The sequence below is a fragment of the Blennius ocellaris genome (assembly GCF_963422515.1).
Source record: "Blennius ocellaris genome assembly, chromosome: 22".
Taxonomy (NCBI): Eukaryota; Metazoa; Chordata; class Actinopteri; order Blenniiformes; family Blenniidae; genus Blennius; species Blennius ocellaris.
In genome coordinates, this window is record NC_137671.1 from 3429653 (window position 1) to 3450972 (window position 21320).

Here is a 21320-nt window from a genome sequence, read left to right on the forward strand (position 1 = left end):
GAGGAAAAGTCATGACGGGAGAAAAATTAACATGTTCAGATACTAAAGACCTCTAAATGTTAAACATTTTAAAAAGTGATTGACTTTGATTATAAAGGCGGTAAGTAGGTACAAAATTGTGGTTTTATTTTGAAGAGTCGTGAAGCTATTGAATGAAATCAAGAGTTTAAAAACCAATCACATAATCTTCAAAGTGAAATAAGTTGAACAGACAAGACATAATTTCATTAGTTTTATTTACACGCAAAATTGTTTTTTTTGTCCTTTTTTTTTTTTTTTTGAAATGTAGAAACAAAATGCATCAACAGTGTCACAGTTAGCCAGTGTTTTGTATATTTCAAATCATACGCCATTTAGAAAACCTGGAAAGAACCAACACACACATACAAACTGAAGAGAAGAGTCTAAAAAAGAACAAACCCTGCCTGCAGGCCAGTCTGCTTTGCTTCTAACGACATGCAGAGGAGGTGAAGTGTGTGTGTGTGTGTGTGTGTGTAACACTGACGAGACACCAGGGAAATTCAGAAGGTGGAAAAAGCACAGTTTTCTCTACAAGTTTAAAAAGAAAAAGAAATCAAAGCTCTGCATCTCCAGCGGAGGCGATTGACCCGGAGAGGACGAGCCGGTCGGTTCTTCACAAAAAAAAAAAAAAAAAAGGTTTTTGTCCATGGCATCTTTCCCTGAGTTCCACATGAAGGACAAGAACGAAAGAACAGAACCTCAACTCATCCACCCGTCAACACTCCTTTTGGATCCGCCTCACAATACTTAGTGTTTTTTTTTTACTGAATCGGAAAGGTTTTAACGTTCCAGTTGTCTCGGAAGGAAAAAAGTATTTAAATTTAAAAAAAAAAAAAAAAAGCTTGACGTCTGGAGAAGCAGTTCACAGCAAGACAACTTGAGAAGTTAAAGGACTTTAAACCCACAAGAAAAAAAAAAAAAAAGACAAATACAGACCCTCGGAGATGGGAGGTCAGTAATACTGGAAACTTGGAATACCGGCGAGAATTTCAGGAATTCCCGAGACAACTGGAACGCTCCGTCACCAGAGTGTCAAAACAAACTGGAGCTGCAAGAAGAATTCAAACCGCTACTCCACAGATGAACACATGAACACATCCACGTTTACAAAAAAAAAGGTATGTTAAAAAGATTTAAAGAAAAAAGGAAAACCTCGAGATAGTTGAGGTCAAAATATAATAAAATCATTACCTCTGTCAATTAATAAATACATCATTCAGAATCCATTAAAATAAAAAAAAAACCAAACATACATCACAGATAAAAAGGAGAAATAAATTAAGCCGAAGACGAATCGTTCCTATTGAGGAGAAGCGGAGTCGCAGCGCTCCGACGATCTTCCTCCTCCAGAGTCTTTATTGCTGGTGTGATTGAGATAAAAGGGGGGGAGGAACGAGGGAGGAGGGGAGGAGGGGGTGAGCATGAGTGGAGAAAAGTACAAACAAATAAGCACCGTCATCTTTTTTTTTTTTTTTCTCTTTCTTTTTCAAGAACGTCCGGCTCTTCTTTTAGCACCGCGTCCTCGGCTCCAGTCACTTCCTGTAGGAGCCGCAGGAAATCAAAGAGAAAGAGCCTCTTCCTCCTCCTCCTCTTCCTCTCTGCGTTCATGTGCTTGTAGTGAAGTCGTGCACTTGCTTATTTCTAATACCCTGTTCTCCTAAGCATGCACAGTGAGCGTGTTTGTTAATCGTCAAGGTTTCGTCTCCCGGCAGCGTCACAAACTTCCTTTTCCTGTTTTGTTTTCTTGTTTTTTTTTTTTCTCGTGTCGTCGTTTCGTTCTCCTCCCCCCCCCCGCCAGCGTCTCTGCAGCACAACAGTGTCCGGCGACAGATGTGGTCCTTGAAGGCGTCACACAAACACCCGGCTGTGTCTGTTGAGCTTCAGGATCTTCCCCAGTCGCTGCTTGGCCGTCGCCATTCCCTTCTTGGGGCGCTTGCCTGGAAAACACAAAGGAACGCCGTCAGTATATTTCACCGACCCCGAAGTGTGAACGGGCAACAGTTCCATTCACATCCAGAGCGAGAGAGCGAGACACAGAGACAGAGAGACAGAGAGAGAGACACACACCTCATTGATGAGATTTACTGCTGATTTTTCTTATTTCCTGCTATTGTTCTGTCAATTATCAAAATCATGTTTTTTTGTTTGTTTGTTTTGTGTCCTTTCCTTTTTGTCTTTGCTATCACTGTTGTGATTATTTTGGTTTTTGCTCTGTTGTTGCTCAGGCTGGTTTAATCTCATGGCAGTTGGAACATATTTGGATCACTGTGATTACTGTATTATAATGAAAAAAAAAAAGAAAAATGTCTGTAGCACTAACAAGGGTATTGTATGTTTCTCCCCACCAAGTCTCTCTCTCTCTCCTCTCCTCTCCTCCATCCTTTCACCCCAACCGGTCCTCAGAATTCCTCCACCTCTGAATCTGGTTTCTACAAAGTTTCTCCCTGTTGGGGGAGTTTTTCCTTTCCACAGTGGCAAACACACCTGCTGCTCATGTGGATATGTTGGGCTTTTCTATTGTCTCTATAAAAGCACATTGGAATGACTGTAATGTATTTAAAATGTCTTGTGTGAACGTGTGGGGGGGGACGACGACGACACCAACCTTTGGTGGCCTGATTGCTGATGGGCGGGGGGTTGGGCGCGTGCCTCTTGGAGGGGTGCAGCGGCGGCGACATGGCGGGGTCACAGTACTGGTAGTCCGTCTCCTGATTGTCCCAGGCCTCGCTGCTGTTGCCCTGGCTGTCCATGGGGCTCTTGTCGCCCTGCAGGCGGTGCTGGTGCTGGTGCGGGTGGGGGTGTGGGTGTGGGAGGGGGTGCTGGGCCGCCGGGCCCGGGCTGGACCACCAGGGTTCCCTGCAGGGCGATGACGACGACGGCGCTGCGGCCGACGACGCCGCCTTCTCGGGCTCGGCGGAGCACAGCAGGCCGGCCATGGACAGCATCCCCTGAATGGCCTCTGCCGTGCTGGGTGAGGTAGGACGTTCTCTGTAAGGGGGGGGAGGGAGGGGGGGGGGGACAGTGAGACACAAGACGATATGGGGACAGTTCTGATCCGCATGGGGACGATTCCTCACCGCTTGAGTGGTTCCTGTTCGTGCCTGAGTGTCTGACCGGACTGGTCCAGCTCAATGGTGTGCCCTGAGCCCCTCTTCTTCTCCTCCTCCTCCTCCTCCTCCTCCTCCCCTTCCTCCCCGTGGGAACTCTCAGAGTCCTCGTCGGAGGAGGACGACAAGATTTTACGCTGCGGGCGAGGAGACAGAAGGGTTTTCTTCACATTTAGATCAGTGACGCTTTTTGGCAGGGCGGGAGAAAAGCACAAGCTTTTCATAAACTCGCGTTTCACGGCGACTTAAAAAAAAAAAAGAAGAAGCATTTTGCAAATAAAACGATGGTATGTTGACTTTCAACCTCATGTAGGATCCTGGAGTTCATAATTAAAGGAGTCGTCATTTGTAAACAACACATGTTGTGGTGCTGGAGTCGATGACGACGGCAAAACTTTCTCAATAGACGGACGGAGAATTGAAAAGCTTCTCTTACCCTTCGGGGACAGTCGCTGTCTGACTCCATGTCGGACACGCCCGAGTGTCCCGAGGCGTCTTCCCTGAGTTCAGTCTTCACCCTCTGCAGCCCCCCTGTCACACACACACACACACACCATCATCATCATCATCACTTTCTGCTGCAGCTTCTTCATGGACGAGCCGCTCGGTGGAAACTTACTGAAGATGGAAACTTCCTCGGCTCCGCTTCCCTCCGTCCGCTCAGACTTCACGTCCACACGACTCTTTGGTGGCTCCTCGCTCTCCGTCTTCACCGGACTGGAGCTGGCCCGCCGCACATCTCTGCACACACACACACACAAACAGTTATTTCCTCCTCCGCTTGGTAGCTTCTTCGTCTTCGCAGACGTTCTACTGGGTCTGAAGCGTCTCCCACCTGATGATCCTGCCGTTGACCAGCGTGAGCCGGAGGTGGTTGTCCTCCAGGGCCTCGGCGGCGGCGGCCGCCGATGCAGTCGACGCTTTGTTGAGCTTCCCGTGAACCTTGGCACAGAACGCCGGATCCTGGAGGGACGAGGAGAGAGCAAATAGGCCGATCAGCCCTGCAGCGGGACACGACCAAGACGGGAGGAGGAACATCTCCAGGTGAAGCTCACCTCCTCCAGCAGGCCGACCTCCAGCCTCCTCAGCACCTCGCGGGTGTGCTGCTCCAGGATGTCCAGGTTGGACGGGACCTTGGGGGCCTCCTCCTCCTCCTCCTCCTCCTCCTGCTTCTGCTGTTGTTGCTGTTGCTGCTGCTGCTGCTGCTGCTGCTGCTGCTGCTGCTGCTCCCTCAGCCTCCTCGCCGCCCTGCGGGCCCGCCGCGCCTGACACAGCCTCTCCAGCGTGGAGCGGGTGGCCGGGCAGCCGCCGGAGCCCGTCGGCACGCCGCATCCCTGAGTTTTCACTGGCTTGGTGCCGCCCGCCGCCTCCTCCTGCAAGCGTGACAAAAACGCCGGGGAGGTTGGAACGAACCGTCTGGAGGGACGGCGGAGGGGGGGGGGGCTCGTGCGGCGTCTTCCTCTTACCTCCAGGTAGCGGATCTCCTTGGTCAGCTCTTTAATGAGGTGGTTGGGCCTGATGTTGTCTGGCACCTCGCTGCTGGGCTCAGTCACCTGACGGACCAGGACAGACAAGGAGGTCAGTCGTCTGCCACGGGAGGGGCCCGGGAGGGGGGGGGGCCCACTCCGGTGACGTTCAGCAAACGCTCACCTCTCGTTTCAACCAAGTCTTCAGTGCACTGATTAAAGCCTTGACTCCGTCCACTAGGTAGGTCGGAGGCGGACAGTTGTCCTCGCGGAGCTCTGAGGAGGGAAACCACAGGGTGAGGGGGGAGACGCCAGCAGAGCGCCGCTGGAAACGCTTCTAAACTACCTCTGCTCAGGCGGAGCAGGACTGAGACGACAGACCGAAAAAAAACCACTAGTTTGTGGTTTATTTAAAGCCAGAAAAGTGTTTTTCCTGGAGTTTCAGAACTTTATCCTGGTCGTCTGTCCGCTGGTCTGGAACTGTGCACTCTTCCTGTCACCTATACCCTCTAACACTTTACAACCTGTGTCCAATTACTGCCACCAAGTGGCCAAATCATGCAACAACAACAAAAAAGCCTGCCAACAATAATAAAACATCGGTCACTTATCAAATGTGCCAAAAAAACCAAGATGCAAACTAAAGATTGAAAGAAAAGTTTAAATCAACAAGGCAGAAGAGAAATGAGGCTTGAAAAAACAACAACAACAACATAGAAACAACCAATGACAGCTGGATTTCTTTATTGGTTCTCACCTTTGAGCATTTCCAGAAGGTTCTTGGCCACGTACCAGCAGATGGCCTCGAAGTACGGAAACTTGAAGAGGTCTGGGGTTTTCAGACGGCGCTCCATTTCATAACACCTGAACGGCACAAACTTGTTTTACTTTACGAGATGGAAAAAAAAAAGAAAAGAAAAGAAAAAAAAGAACCACAGGAATGATGGAGGATTCCGTGGTTTACCTGAGCTGCATGCCAATATTGAGGTTGTGAAGGAAGTTCCCTCCAAACGCCATGCAATCCTGAGAGGTGAGAACACCGTGGATCCAGCCTGCAGGGGGCAGCAGAGCACAAACGTCACCAACTGGACCGTCCAGCAGGAAACACAATAGACATATTCATTCAATACGATCCTGTCGTCTTTGGTGTTTTAACTTTCTCTCTGAGGTCAATGGAATAATATAATTAATAGTGTCATTTATGCATGGAAGGAAAGGAATTGCTAGAAAAACACAATAAGAGAGAGTGATAGGAGTTGGAATCCAGTCCTGGAAGAACAGCGCTGCTGCACAATGTGTTTCAACGCACGAGTGGAACTCTGCTTAAGCCGCAGTGGTTTCTTTGGTTTTCCCAGACCTTGTGGACGCACAGCAGCGACACTCTGAACTCAGACGTGGATTGAGTCAAACTTTAGAAAAACAAGACTCGGAGTGAGAGAAAGCAGAGTCTGTGGAGGGACGGGGGGGTGGGTGTTGGTGTGACGCTGATAGACAGGCCTGATAATGCTGCGGCTCACTGACCCACTGTGCTCTCTGACCCCCACTTAATTCCCACCTCTCCGCACCCTTTCTGCCTAGAGGCTCCCTTTCACAACGCCGCCCCCGGCCCGCTGTGAGAGCCGGGCTGAGGACGGATCGGGGGGACGTCCGGCAGTTTGACGAGGCTGAGCCGAGCTTTGTCCCCCTGCCTGCAGGCGAAAGGAACTCCCGTCAGCTCGGAAAGCCTATTCACAGTCTGATGGATGTTTAATTGCGTCACGTCGGTGAATGGGGGCACGTCATATTCAGTTAGCGACGCGGCGCAAACGACTCTTTACCTTTACGATCTCCTCCACAAAGGTTCCGACTTCAACTTTCAACGGATTAGGGATCAGCGCCGGCTCTCTTCATCTTTCCAATCCAGCCATTATCATTAAGACGTGTTTGGGCTGCTGCTCGGGACGGAATTCCCTCTCTGTCATTTTCCTTTGGCAATGACAGGGGCCCTTTTGGGAAGGCTGTATTTTCCTGGCAGCGGCGTCGTGTCGCCCGATTATTTTAACTTTACGAGATCGGCAAAGGTGGCAACGAACGGGCTGCGGCCGCGGTGACGCAACAGTGACACAAATAGCCAAACGAGAGCCTGGAAATCAGCGAGATCCAGACATCGTAGTGGGTTCTGGAGCCCGCGGCTGCTCCGAGGGGCTCAAAATGACTAATTTAGGCACGATTGAAGGACGTCTCAAGTGAGAACGCATGCTTAAAACGCTACAAAATCTTTGTTTTCATTTGAAAATGTTAGGCAAACGAGCTGCTAGACTCTAAAGTAGGCCTTAGGAAAACGGCCCAGTGTAAAAGACAAGAATTGGTTTCTTTTCAGCGGGGAAGAAGGTTTCTGCAGGAGGAACAATGATCGGTGTTGTAGGTGAACAAGCAGGCCTTCCTGCAGAGGCGCCGACCTGTTGGGATGAGCAGGGTGGTTCCCTGGGGCACGACACACTTGTAGCACATGTCCACTTTGTCCCCAAAGAACACTTCGCTCTGATTGGGCGAGGAGCTCCAGGCCTCGTATAGTGCAAGGTTGGTGGGGGTGGGCTTGATCAGGTAGAAGATCTTCTCACCCTGCGGGTCAAAAAAAAAAAAAAAGACTTTAAACAACTTCAATGAAATCACTCCTTGATTTTCTCATCAGAAAAAAGATCCCACTAATAAGTGAATGAATGATTCATTAGGACATCTGCACACGCTCACCCAGAGAACATGATACCAGACCGAGGTGCCTCCAAAGTCTATGTGGAAATCTGTGTAGCTGTCCTTCACCCCCATGAGGCAGTACTTCTGGACGAAGGGCTTTGGGAAGAAGGAGTCGTCCGGCCAGTAGTTCTCCACCCAGGACATCCTCTGGGCCACGTCGGGGACCTCCACCGCCTTGGACATCCTGGCGAGGAGGAGAACGCTAAGATTACACTCCTTATTGACACAAGTGGTTGTGTCTCACAGATTTACCGACTTTCCAAGAATTCAGCTTTAATGTGAACCTGCTGACCTGCAACGTCGGTCCTATTCTATAATAATGGCAACTGTTTAGATTAATTTGAGAACCAATGGGAACATTTGTCATCTCAAACTTTACATTAGAATTACATCTATAGACACACGAGTGTTAGCTTGTATCTTAACTTCCTGAGCTCAGATGTCAAATACAAGTGGGCAGAAATCGAGCCAATGTTGAGCGGCAACACATTACGACTGTGTGATGCAGTTAAAAGTGCTGCGGAAACGGCTGCAAAAATCAGTGAATGGAAGTCCCCCCCCAAAAAAATCAAGCTAATCAAAAATATCAGACAAATGATAAATCAAGAATAAAGAAATTGACCATTTTTACATATTTTAGAACAGTTTCTAGGAGACAGTATGGATTTATGTATTGTGAAAAGGGGCCTTGCAAATAAAGGTGCAGCTGTGTGCTTATGACGTGTTCTTTATAAAGCATATAATACAATAAGAGTTTTAACAAGTTTCGACAGAGATTGAGGTTTGGGCTGGTTTTATTGCGGTGGGCGGGTTTATAGTTGTGTTTTGGCTGGAAACCGTGACTGAGATCTGGCAACATTCTACCGAATGTGCGGCTTTGTGGCACCATGTGCTAATGATTACAGTGGGTTGATCGCTTCGGCTCGTAGAAGCGCAGGTTGTACGTGTCGTTACAGTTACTACCAAGTAGCTAACGCCAACTCCTGCTAACTAACGGTAACCGTTGCGGTTTTTCATATCATGGTGAATTTATCCAGTATATCAGCAATCTTTGCAAGTTCTGATCCACCTGTGGGTGCGAGTATTCCCCGCGTGACATCATGAAGGGAAAATCTTTTTGGCAAGTGGAGCAGGAGGGAGAGGACAAGTTCCTCGAAAACACTTGAAATTCACACACTGTCGCAACTTTTCTTGCTGGTTTAGACCTTCTTTGATGAGCTGCTGCAGCTAAAATATAATAGCAGACAGACTAAACAGGGGCAGCCAGCGGTGATAATCTTATCAAAGCTGTTCGACCGCGGGGTGACTGAACTGCGGCGGAGCTTACTTAGTGTCGGAGAACTCCAGGCTGATGAGGTTGAGGACTTTGGGTCGATGGGGGTTGGTGAAATAGATGAACTCGCTCAGCTCATCTTGCTGTCCGCCTGCCCGCCACATCTATCACGTCGATGACTTTGTCGCCACCTAAACAGGAGGGGGAAACGTGAGACGTTGAGGCGAAGGAGTTCTGCAGCCGGGGGGGGGATGAGACAAATCCAAGTTTTTTAATTGGCTGCTGTGTGGGTGGAAGGGGTGGGGGGTGGGGTCACAGGGGTCAGGCAGCTTGCCGCATCTCTGAGTGTTTTCAGCGATGGAGCCCTGAGGGGGGGAAAACTGGCACTGGTGTGGTACTGTGGGAGGGGGGGGGTGGGGGGGGGGGGTGGGGGGGGGGGTCTGTCGATCTGCTCGGAGGAGAGGGCGGAGGCGGAGAGCGAGATCGGAGGATGCGAGAGGGCCGAGTGTGCAAAGGCTCTGTTTACGTGCGCGAGACGGAAAACAGATGCTGGAGAAGCCTGTGAACACAGACGAATCACGGCGGAGCCGGAAGCTGGACCGGGGCGGTGTGTGTGTGTGTGCAGCAAGACAGCTGCTTGTTGTATTTACCCCACACACCCCTCCCACACACCCTTTTATTACCCTGTGCATGTATTCGCCACACACACACACACTAACACCTCTGACGGCCCAGCTGGCCAACGTCTGATGACAGACAACAGCTGGAGCAGCGGCAGGCCATCGGGAACAAACACGCAGCGTCGGGGCAGAGAAGCTCCCCAGAAATGTCCCCCCCCCCCCCCCGGAGGGGCAGCTCGGTTCCCCCCCGACGCCCCGTCACTTCTCCGGTGATAGATTACAACACTCCGTGATGTTAAAGAGCTCGTTAAATTAAAGCGATGCTCGGAGATTTATGCCGCTTGTTGTTGGAACAAACGGAAGGAATTTGTGGATATGCAATTCCGTTTCTCGCGTCTTTCCCACAGATGCCTCCTATCGGACCTTCAAAGTGCACATCCTCACATGCCGTTGTATACAGCCCGTGTTCAACGGCTTCAGGCTGCTGCTGCCGGCACGCTGAGGAGAGGAGCCTTGGTCAAACGTTTGTTTTGCACTGTGTAAACAGTTTGCGGCCTGCACGGTCAACACACGGAGGGGCTCAGGAGAATAGCCTCGTCTACAGATTCACTGTGGATCGAAAAGCGACGAGAAGGCCGACCTCTTGAGCTTTTAAAAAGTCAAGGATGAACAGATTTACGTTTCAGTTAACGTGCGCAATCTAAACTTTAAATACAAGTCCTCATCTCACCACACGTTGGACCTAAATAGACGCCATGTTTCCATTTTTTGGAATAAGTTTGATGTGCTCAAGCAAAAAAGAATGTTTGAGGGACCCTGGTATCAAAGGGCCATTGTCCTCCGTGCTTGGACGGCCGTCACCGAGCTCTGGGAAGAAGATTCAACACCACCGCGTCGAACCAATAAAAGCTCCCACAAACCGACATTGGAGAAGCCTGATCCATCTATTAGTGAACTCGCTGCCTCGTGTGAAGCGGAAGATTTGAAGCTGACACGACAGTGACTCGGGTGAAAACACAACATTTTGGTGATTTTGTTGCAGAAAAGTCTGGGGTTCACATGACAACATTTTGAAAACGATGTCCGTTTACATGTGTTTTTTTTCTTTTAGTAATGAAACCACACACACAAAAAAAACAATACGCTATAAACAACAATGTCAAGGAGACGGGCATTTGACTGGACAAACAACAAAGCTGGATTGTTATTCCAGGTGACGGTCGAGTCCCAGGAGAAAATGGACCGGGAGTCATGATATAACATTCTTGTCATCGTCCATCTACTGAGCATGTGCAGATTTCTACCTATTCACCACAGCGATGGTACGCAAGTGCTGTAACGGCATTTAGGTGCTTTGCTGGTCATTTCCAGCTGCTTGTTAGCTTTCAGCTTGTAGCGACGTCGCCCCGAAATACGAAAAACAAAGATTTTCTCACACCTGTCACATGGTAATGCTCCAGCCTCGGACCACACACCGAGCTGGCAGCACGGAGACCCCCGCTGAGCCACAGAGGACATCAGTGTTTACTCCAGTTGTCCCATTGTCTCGCGACAGTACGGAATGAAACCCGACACGCGGTCCCCCGATTGTAACACCTGTGCCTGGGCTTAACGCTCAACGGGGCATGGGAGCGAGAGAGGGAGCCTGTAATCTGAACTTAATGATAAAAACACCAGCGGACTTGGGTAATGGGCTTGTAATAGGAGCTGGGAAGTGGCAGGCTGTTTCGGTAAGGAAGCGAAGTGGTCAGGGAGGGGGCAGTGAAAGCTTAGCCGCCACTCGTTTAAGACTCATTCAGCCATCGCCTGATGCCTGATAAGTGGGTTAAAACCCCATGAACCTAGAGACCTGCTCGTATTGACACAGACGGCGCCTGCAGAGCAATGTCCACTTAGCTTTTTAAGCAGGCTAAGGCGGCCTGGTGCGTGCGCGCCGTCGCTCGCCGGACGGGAACTCGAAAGTGGACTTACCCACGTACTCCTCCACGTCTGTGACGGAGAAGGTGGGCGGCGGCAGCTTCAGCCCCAGGCCCTCCATCTCCGTCACCATGATGGGGTAGTTGAAGCCGTGCCGCTCCAGATACCTGGTGGTCACCTGCTCCCCCTTCATCCGGATCAGGATCTCTTCCCCACTGAAAGCAGATCAGCCGGGCAGCCGGCAATTTCAATTTTAATCTGTTCGTGTTATAGATGGCAGACACCCTCGCATACAAGTTTGTTTTTTTCCTGTGTTTTGTGAGAAAGAGCCATAAAGTACTGATCTGGAGTCAATCTGGACAGAGCTGAGTGTCTGGATTCAGAAGTGAGGCAGTGGTTGTGTACCTGGGGAAGGTCCTGCTCTGGAGCTTCTTGACAAACACCGAGGTGCCGGCCTGCACCGGCTTCGATCCGTCGTCTGGCTCTGTGTAGTCATGTCTGTGCCAGTTGTGGCGTTTTTTCACTGCAAAACAACAATAATAAAAAAAACTATTGGCGTTCATCTTTGATTTCATCGTTTTAGCTCCAACCTCATAAGGTCACCAGAGACCACAATCACTTTTCACAAGTCCCTCGATTTCCCACTCAACCCCTGGCTCAGAGACGGAGCGGTTCGGCCAATCAAAGCAGGGGGGGGGGTTTACAACACCATTCAATTAGCCTGTTAATGTGTGCCCTCGGGGCTCACAGGGGTTAACCCCTGCCCCTCCTCCAACAAGCACAACAATCAGACCAGAGCAGAGTTTCTCACTGGGACTGATCCGGCATGCAGAGAGGAGGAAGACGACGACAGAACCCGATGCAGGAGGTTCATGTTCAAACTGACGGAGTTTCAACCATTTAGGAACTTTGTGCAAGTTCAAGCCAAGGGGGTGATTATGTAATATATTGCAATCATATTATACTTTATTTCAATTGTTTACTTAATGTACTATGTCTCGCAGTTGTAAACATTTGCACACAATTTATTATCTTATCGTTCTTGATTACACACCGAATTGAAGGTACCAGAATAACAAATGTAGAGGAAGGTGTTACTCACTCAGGGAGGATCCGTGTAGGACATCACAGTTGGGACAGTGGTAAACATCGATGTCCACAGCCTGATGCTCCTCGACCTGCACACAGCTGGAGGCACAAACAGTAGAAAACACAGTCAGGCTGATAAATAGTTACCACAAAGCTAAATTGAGAAGATAAAACTTTAGATTGTACATAATCTTTGTTCCACAGAGGATCGTCTCTGCCGTCCACACCCCGGGGTGTTGAACGGCACGAGCTGGGGTTTTAGAATTCCCCCACCCGTGTTAAAAAAACCCAACTGTTTTCACGCTTCTAAAACATCGCCTCACATGGACGATGGGCCAAAAACGGCAAGCTGGTGTGGACGGCCTCTTAATATGAACAATTCAGCTGGTGAAGTTTTACTTTTAATTTCTTAATCTGATCCAAGTCGTTTGTTACTAGAACAAACTTTCAGGGCTTAGGAAGCAATGAGATAACAAATCACGTCAACAAAACATTAATCTTTACTGTTTAACAAATATTTTACGAGCAGCGAGCCAAAACCTCAAAACAGAACTTATGTAATGACACGAGCAAAACCTTTAACTTTCTTTTTAATGACACAATCTCACACTGAATGAAAAACATGCTTTGGGTTACAGGAGGATTCAAAATGTGTCATATTAACACTAATAGAGCTGATCAATCAGAAACAATGTCGGCCGAACAACGAGGCGCCAACACCTTCCCTCTGGCGCAAACGAGGGCCGTTCCTCAGCCACATTTCTATTTTCAACCACTTCAGGGAGCTCATACAGTCCAATTTCACGTGTCGAGTGGACCGGAGCGCTACAATAGTGCCATAACACCATCAAAACGCTCCATTCTTGCTCTCAGCTCTCGAGAGGAGTGACAAATTGGCTCCAAGCGATCACGAGTGAAACGAGGGTGTTTGGTGCTGTGAAAGGTGAAAGCCTGCAGGAGGGACGGAGCTGACCGCAGCCGCCTATCAGCTTTGATCTGGGAGGAATTGCAGGAAACTGTAAAGGAAATAAAGCCGGGGGCCATTAACTCATCAGGAAGTGGCAGTCTCGTGTGAGTGCCCCTCATCACCCTAGTGCACAAACAGGATGTGGACAGTAGCCCCCCTCTGGCCAGATTAACACATAACTTCATCTGGGACTGACGACACAGAAAATATTTGTAGATATGCAGATAAAACCATATGAGACAGTAAAAAGCCTCAGAACTTCCCAACAATTACAATCCTGGATTCACTCAAAAACTGAAATGCTCTTTTAATTCACTTTCCCACAAGTAGGTGGAAAGGTTTTGGTTTCAGAAAAGTTTCACGCTAATACGGCGACTTTTTAAAAACGATGAAACAAGGAAACGGCAGAAACCCTGAAAATTATGTAGTCTTCCTGTATGGCCACTAGAGAGTGGTGCCGTTTGTTTTTGTAATGAAACCCCCATGTTTCGGGACCCGAGAAGAAGAAGAAGAAGAAGAAGAAGCTGCTCTCCTGCTCCGGCACGTGAGCGAGCGGATGACCAACAATAACACTGCACAGCGCTTGGCTGGATGACTCTGTGTAGCTCATGCATCAGGAATCTCTGCTTCCACATGTGGCAGTTCTGTGGTGGGTTTGTCCCTCCTGTCCTCCCCTCGTCTGCTGACTGAGCTTTAGGGGAAACAAGGGCTCTGCGCTGCAGGCCTGACTCGGCATGTGTGTGTCACCTGTAATGATTACTACAAAACGCAGCTCGCAAACCTTGGGGGGTGGGGGGTGGAAAGTATTTCCTGCCTTGCTCGGGCTTGATGATGGATTGCATCACCGCAGAGCTGCCGAGTGAACTGAAGTGAACTCCGTCAGCTCGTGAGCCGATCGATCACGACGGAGCATTTCGTGATGTGTCGTCACGAGTCGCGGCGCCTCGACAAAATGCGGCTCAGACGTCCCACAAAGAAAACGGGGACGCAGCTCCTGCAAATCACCGAGCTGCACTTGCACTTCCCGAATGAGATGAGATTGTGTACTTGGCTAAGCCCCCCTCGCCGTCAACAGCCCCTCTCTCCCCGCTTCCTGTCATCAAGGGCCTCCTTCCTGTGCGAGTGAGAGGGCTTATTCATTAGTCCGGGCACTGTGAGGGGTTCATTGTCCTCGGTGATCACTGCAAAAACACAAAGGCTGGAGGCGGGCATCGCCATTATTTTAAGCTCTAAATAACCCCTCTGCATGGGGTGGCGACACGCCTACATTAGGGAGCTGGCAGATCCCTAATGGATGGGTAGTGGAGACGAAGATGGAGGGGAGATGAGGGCAGTTAAACACACCTGGCTATCTTTATCTACCCCCGGGGGAGCACCTGACTCCTCAGCCCCCCCCCCCCCTTTTCCTCCTTCATGCACGCAGCCAAACGCTTACATAAACAGAGCTTGGACAGCAGTAAGAGCCACTGAGCCGTGACAGATGGAGAAGGATCTGTCATTTTGGCCTTGCTGGTTAAAACACTTCAGCTCGCCAGCCATAAAAGCAACACACAAATCCCTGCAGCGGTTACGGCTCGACGAGACTCTCTCTGCAGTCAGCTGGTAAACAACGGAATTAAAAAAAAAAAAAACGAGAAGAAAAGAGGATCACTTTGTTGTTTATGGGGCGTCACGGAGCCCCGGGGAGTTTTAACAGCTTAATTGTTTTGGTGCCGTTTGAGCCGCCGCGAGGCTCCTTGTGCCGGGGCTCCGTTTTCACACGTCTTCGACGTGGTCGTCCCCCAGTGGCCCCGTAAAACCTCCAGAGCCATCAGTCAGACTGTCTCCAATACTAACCCAGTCAGAACTCACCTCACAAACAAAGATTCTATACTCCTGCGTTTGCACTTGTTAGATCAGCGAGCAAAGCATAAAACTGCATTGAAAGTGCATTTTCATTAACGATTCATTGCTTGAGGACATTTTTAATAAATCGATTGGTCAGTGTGTCTTTACAGCAGGGGTGTCGAACATAATGCCCATGCACCATTCCAGTCCACCAAGAAAATGGCATTTTTTTTATTTTAGTCTTCATTTTTTCAAAGCAAGAATTCTGCTTAAGCGCAGCAGAAACCACAACACTGAGACATCGGTGATGTTGCCACGAAACTCGCATCATCTTCAAAACCAGTCTGTCAGCATGAGATTATAAAAACATACACGATGCAACAGCAATAGGACATGTCTTTTTTGGACATGTCACAGTATTTAGCGTCAGAGGGTTTCATTAAAATTAGCTTGATGTTGAAATCGTAGTCATTTTCAATAGAAATTGTTTGTTTTTGAGAAAATTGACATTTTGACCACTTATACTTCACATCACAACAAAAGAAAACTTAAATTTACAAGTCATTATCGCACTATTTATACTAAGTGGGCACTAAAAGTGGAATTTTGGCCAACTCAAATGCTGACCAAAAACCCTTATTTTAATCCAGCAGTCAACAATCAAGATATCAACTTTTAAAAAATAGAAATCAGACAATATATCTTTAAAGGGAAGTACCTGGTATACTGTGACACAACCCAACTGTAAACAAAGTTAACTCCACACTGTAGTTTTTAGCTCTGCTATATATTGAGGCAGAGCCGACAGTCCTCCATTGATTTGCCTTTGACGGGATAAACCAATTTTGAACTCTGTGGCTGGACTACGTCTTTAATGTCATAATTCAAATTGACTGGTAATCCATATCCGAGGTTGTTGACCCCTAATCCAGCATTGATCAGGTTCAAACTAATGCAGGCTTCATGCTCCCGAGAGACGGCCATGCTAATGAATGTAAACATCACTTTTAACAAGAGCGATGAGGCTGCACTTTACTTAGGCCAATTAACTTATCAGACATCTAAACAGATGATCACAGTCATGGACAAGAGCGGTTTAAAAAAGAATGAAGGAACCCCCCCCCCCCCCCCCCCCCCCCTTGCTTCCACTCATCCATCCGGTCCTTTAGCGTAAACATAAAATAGGCACTCCGTCGAGGCCATCCATCTCTCTTTAGTGTGCTCACGGGCTGGGCGACATTGACAGATCGTGCATTGAACTTGGCTTGCCGGAGTTCCCATCAATCACTCCCTCTGTCCCATCGAGCCCCGCCAGTCTGTCATCACCCCCACCGCTCATACGTGAGCCAGACAATGGGCTGGGCCGAGTGCCCCCACACCTACACAGCGGTCTGACCCGACCGACTGAGGAGGGCCGAGTAAGTTGGCAGCGGAGAGCCGGGGAACGATTTGTTTACAGGAGCGGGTCACGCAATTAGGCGAGGCTCGAAATTACAAACGACACAGTTCAAAATGGTGTTTGTGATCCTAACCCCAGAGGATCTGATAGTGGGTATTAGCGTTGAGGGTAGTGTTACTCCACCTGGAGACGCCCTCAAAAAGGGCAGCAAAATAAAGCCAAGGGGGTCAACGAGTGAGTAAATGTCAACAGTGATCACAACAACCGATCTGCTCCAAAAAAATCTGGATACATTAATGGAGATTGTTGGTTCAAAGGTTATCAATCGCGACGCTGGTAATTCCACAAAAATACCGATGCTAGCAATTTAACTACCTATTGAAAAATAAACTAATAAATGAAATTCAAAGTTTGAGGTTGATTGTAACAAAAGACTAGCAAGGCTACTAGTTGGCGCTGTTGGCTGTTTTTGCAATGAAGCCACACACACGCGGCGCGCAGAGAACAATACGCCATCAACATTAACAATGGGAGAACATGGACATTCGTATGGACAGACGAGGAAGTTGGATTGTTAGAATGAAGACGATCACTACTACTACTACTATAAAAACCACCAAGTCCCAGGAGAATATGGAGCGGGAGTCACGATACAGTGAAGAAAAACTTCATTGTTCATCTATTCACACATATTTACTACAGACGTAGTGGGCATGTGTAGAACCAGTGTTCAAGAAAAGTCGGCTTTCGAGCCATTTCCAGGGAGACGGTCTGAGTGCTCTCATTCAAAGTCTTTGCATTTAAAAAGTTGTGTATTCAGTGTCTCTGCGTGCCATTGTGTAAATGGCCACAAGGTTCTGTTTTCACTTGCAATCTTTCTTATGTAAACACAGCCAATGTTTCATGAACCAATTGTTCCAAACCACAGGCAGGGGGGGGGTTGTGAAAATTAGATTTGCATGTGTCACAGAAAACAATCCACTTTTTAAAATATCTGCCACTTCCATTTTAGCCACAAACAAAATCCCAACACTGTCAAACAATTCAAGCAATACCTGTGGTTTCTATGCCCTGGCCATATGTGGTTATTGTTGTGTAGACAGTATCTTTTTCCCCTTTACGTTTTCACAACACGTTGCACAGAGAGCTGTTTCTTAACATTCTTGGATGCTTTAGTGAAATGCGATATCAAACAAAACTAAAGACGTCAGTCCACACATGAGGACCTTATCAACACACGTTTTTTTCCCCCTCCTTTCCTACACTAAACAGACTTCCAACTGCACACATCCTCCCAACTATTGAGATCCCAGGCAGTATTGTGTACTTTAAACTTCAGAGATACAGGTGAAGGAAAACAGGACCCTCTCGGCCAACGCACTGACAAACAGGCACCGGGAGGCTGGACTCCTCGCTTTTTCCACTCCGCCGACGTTGCCATCACCCGCCAGCCAGAGAAATCCCTTCCCTCCTGGCCTGCCTCGTGGGAAAGAGGCTGGAAATGCGAGTGTATCTGCTTATTAGTCATCAATGGGGGAAGCTCCAACGTTTGTTCCTTTCCTTGCCGGCGCATGACACACAGCCAGTCTTTTTTGGCTTGGCGATGCTGCAAGTTCTGGCTGCCAAGTTTTCTGGCAGCACCCGAATGTGGTTACGCAACGGCTTCCGTCATTTCAACATGAGCAAAAAAACAAAAAACAAAAAACAGATTATTGTATTGGTACACCGTTGCTGTGGAGATGCGCCCACACAGACTGTTGAAGAGAATCGCAGAACAGGGTATGTCGACCGACCCATCTTGGGACAAAGCAGATAGAAACACAGAACAGGACAACAAATACCAGAAGGTGGTGTTCCCGATAAGAAAAACATACAAAGCTCGGCAGAGATGTTACCCCACATTACATCACGGTGCCGGATGTAGACCACAGAATTTGTGACTGGAATCTGACATTCTGGGTGACATCCACAAAGACGCACATCACAGGATTGCATTACACAATAAACAGAGGTCTTGACAGTCGCCACCCACGCGCGGCCTGAATCACGCAAGCGTCTGTAAGAGCGGCGGCACACTTGCAATCAGTTGGAGGACAGAACGTGAAGGAAAAGAAGAGGGGGGGGGGGAAATAGGGCAGAAGCACACCAGAGGCAATACAGGGACATGGGGATTGCCTGGCGCCTCCAAACAATCCCACATTCCACCGCTAGGGGCCCCTGGCCATGTGGCTCCTGAGCCTGCACAGGGGATTTAAATTTCTCAAGCTGTCAATCAAAAAGCCACCACAACAACAAGCTCGTTGTTCGCCAACCGTTCACTTTCCAAAGTGGACCAGTTACAACACGAGGGGTAAAAACGAGTTTAATTTACACGCCGATTGTATCTGCTAGTATTTTAAAATGAAGCATTATTCGTTACTGCAGCCACAACAAAAACCCAAACAGAGACCATGTCCAGGAAGGCTGGAGTTGATTCTGAACCGTATGTTATGTAAGAGTGTTGAGAAATGTTGGCAGGGGAGGGGGGGGGGTCATCTTTACCTTGAATAACCCGACTTGGTGAGCCAGATAGGGAGCCTGGACTCTGTAATGCTGAGACCGGATCCATATCCATTAAATCACAGCAAAAAAAAAAACCAAACAAAAAAACAACAACAAACAAACAAACAACAGATCTAACTCGTGTTTTTAGAGGATACGAGGAAAGGCAAGCACGCAGGTCTGGTGTTTCACGGTGACGGTGTTTAACTGACACAGCTGTGAAACCAGCTCCGAATAGCTTCATAAATCTGCTACGATAAATTCACAATACGGAGTATCAAGGCTGTGCTGCGTCTTTCGACTTGAGTTGTCGGCTAATGAAGTAACACGAAGTGATTTTTTTTATTTATTATTATAATTTTTTTTTAAAGAGGAGAAAGCCCAGTTTCGCTCGGGGAGTCGTGTCAATAGACGGTTTAAAAGCCCCGTCGCCCACCGCTACTAGCGCTAGCACGCTACGTTAGCCGCCGCCGAACGCCGCTGAGAGAAACGTCGCCTTTCCTTCATATACACGTCGGCTTTGCCCCCGCCGATAAACCGCGCCGCCGCGTGAGAACGTCACCCACGTACCTGCCGTGAAACCAGTCCTTACAGATGTCGCACTCGATCATAAACCGGCTCACATCGTAGGGCTGCCGGCAGACACAGTACAGCGGGGCCGCCGCCATCTTCCTACTGTCCCCAAACAACGCAGGACGAGAGCGGGCGGGGATTTAACTCGGCGTCCGGAAACAGCCGAGGACGGAGCCGAGTGTGGCCGAAGAGCCGCCATTCGAGGCGATCCCACCTCTGACGTCACGCCCCAAATTATTCCTTTTCACGTGGTTGTGTCGAAACCCCCCCCACAAAAAAAACACTAAACATATAGTTTAAAATAAAACTGAGTACGAATGAAAGGGAAATATTGATCCAGTTTACAACGTTATAATGTGATATAACAGTACTTTTGATCAAGTTTATAATCTGATAATTAACCTGACATTGACCTATTGACCTATCCATAAAGGATGGAAATGCTTGTTTCGTCTTTTAAAAAACCCCAAACTGAACTACGTTTCATATATAATTCACCCACGATGAAGAAGCCTTACAAAATTCCATATCACTTATCCGAGATTAAAAATTATGACAAAGGCTTTATTACAGGCTACTTTCACAACAAAATGTGAATAGATAAAATGCAGTTAAACGTAAAACTGAATGGTGAATAACATTATGCACAACTACACCAATCAATGACATTGAGTAGCTCACTCCATTTTTGACACATCAGCACTGATATGTATGTAAACTAAGACAACAGCTGATTTAATTAAAAGAAAAGACAAGCTGAATGTGTCACAATAAACTCTGAGCATTTGCAAGGTAGGAGACTATGAGATTCTCACATCCCGTCAGAGCAATCAATTCCTTCAATGGCACACACAGGCACGCGCACACACACACACACACACACACACACACACACACACACACACACACACACACACACACACACACACACACACACACACACACACACACACACACACACACACACACACACCACACACACTCAAAATTCCAGCCCTGGTATGTAGTGTCCGACATGCCTGTAACATTACATTTGTATTTAACTATACGTATTTCTATTTGCCACATATTTAATTTTATCACATTTATTTTTTGGTATTAATGCATGTATATATAAAATGTAATTGGTTTTTTTTAGCCAGATGTTTCTTTATTTTATGTTTACTTCTTGCACTGCTCTATGTTACAAAACATTGGTTCCGACCCGGGTGTTGTGGGTACAACCCAATTAAGGGATGGACACACTACAGGGTTAAGAGTGAAGTGTGGTGATTCTCGTCGTTGTTTGACGGTCACTGCTCATAAACTGCCTGAAACTGTCTTTCCGGTTTAGTTACCAGTTCAGCAAAGCTCAAGATGAGCCTAACGCGACTGTGGCCCGCCTCACTCACTGCCGGGGAGGCGTGGAGCCGGAACAAGTTTTCGGGGTGACATGTCCTACGTGCTCGTGCGCAGAATAGCAATGGCAATGACAGCACCCTTCCCCCCACGCGCCCATCTGTGCTGCTCTGCAAAGGCAAGCTACTATGGAAGTATGTCTGTCCCATCAGAGTCTGAATTCGAATTTCTAACTCCGAAATTAATTTTTTTTAACCATCGAAATCAGACTTTGAATTTTAAAAGCTGTCGAATTTCAAGCACGTTTGTTTTTTTTTTTTTTGCTTCTGATTTTTTTTTCAACATCTAAAAATATTCAGTGTATTAAAATTCAGCTGCAAAAAATATTCGCCGGTATATCTGTGCCGTGCTTGAAGACGCAATCGATCCCATAGAAGCACTAGATCGCA

At 48.0% G+C, this 21320-nt stretch overlaps 1 protein-coding gene across 1 annotated transcript; it reads right to left on the bottom strand.

Annotated features, from left to right (window-relative positions):
• Positions 1 to 225: 225 nt before the first annotated feature.
• kdm7aa (lysine (K)-specific demethylase 7Aa) lies at positions 226 to 19664 on the bottom strand. Its single transcript, XM_080518324.1, is given in 20 exon segments — positions 226 to 1958; positions 2627 to 3009; positions 3099 to 3265; positions 3565 to 3659; positions 3748 to 3869; positions 3964 to 4091; positions 4184 to 4501; positions 4595 to 4681; positions 4779 to 4870; positions 5352 to 5458; positions 5559 to 5646; positions 7033 to 7195; positions 7325 to 7511; positions 8655 to 8736; positions 8739 to 8756; positions 8759 to 8791; positions 11192 to 11352; positions 11543 to 11660; positions 12240 to 12325; positions 19531 to 19664. Coding segments are annotated over 20 exon segments (2622 nt in total). The 5' UTR covers positions 19629 to 19664; the 3' UTR covers positions 226 to 1869.
• Positions 19665 to 21320: the final 1656 nt, after the last annotated feature.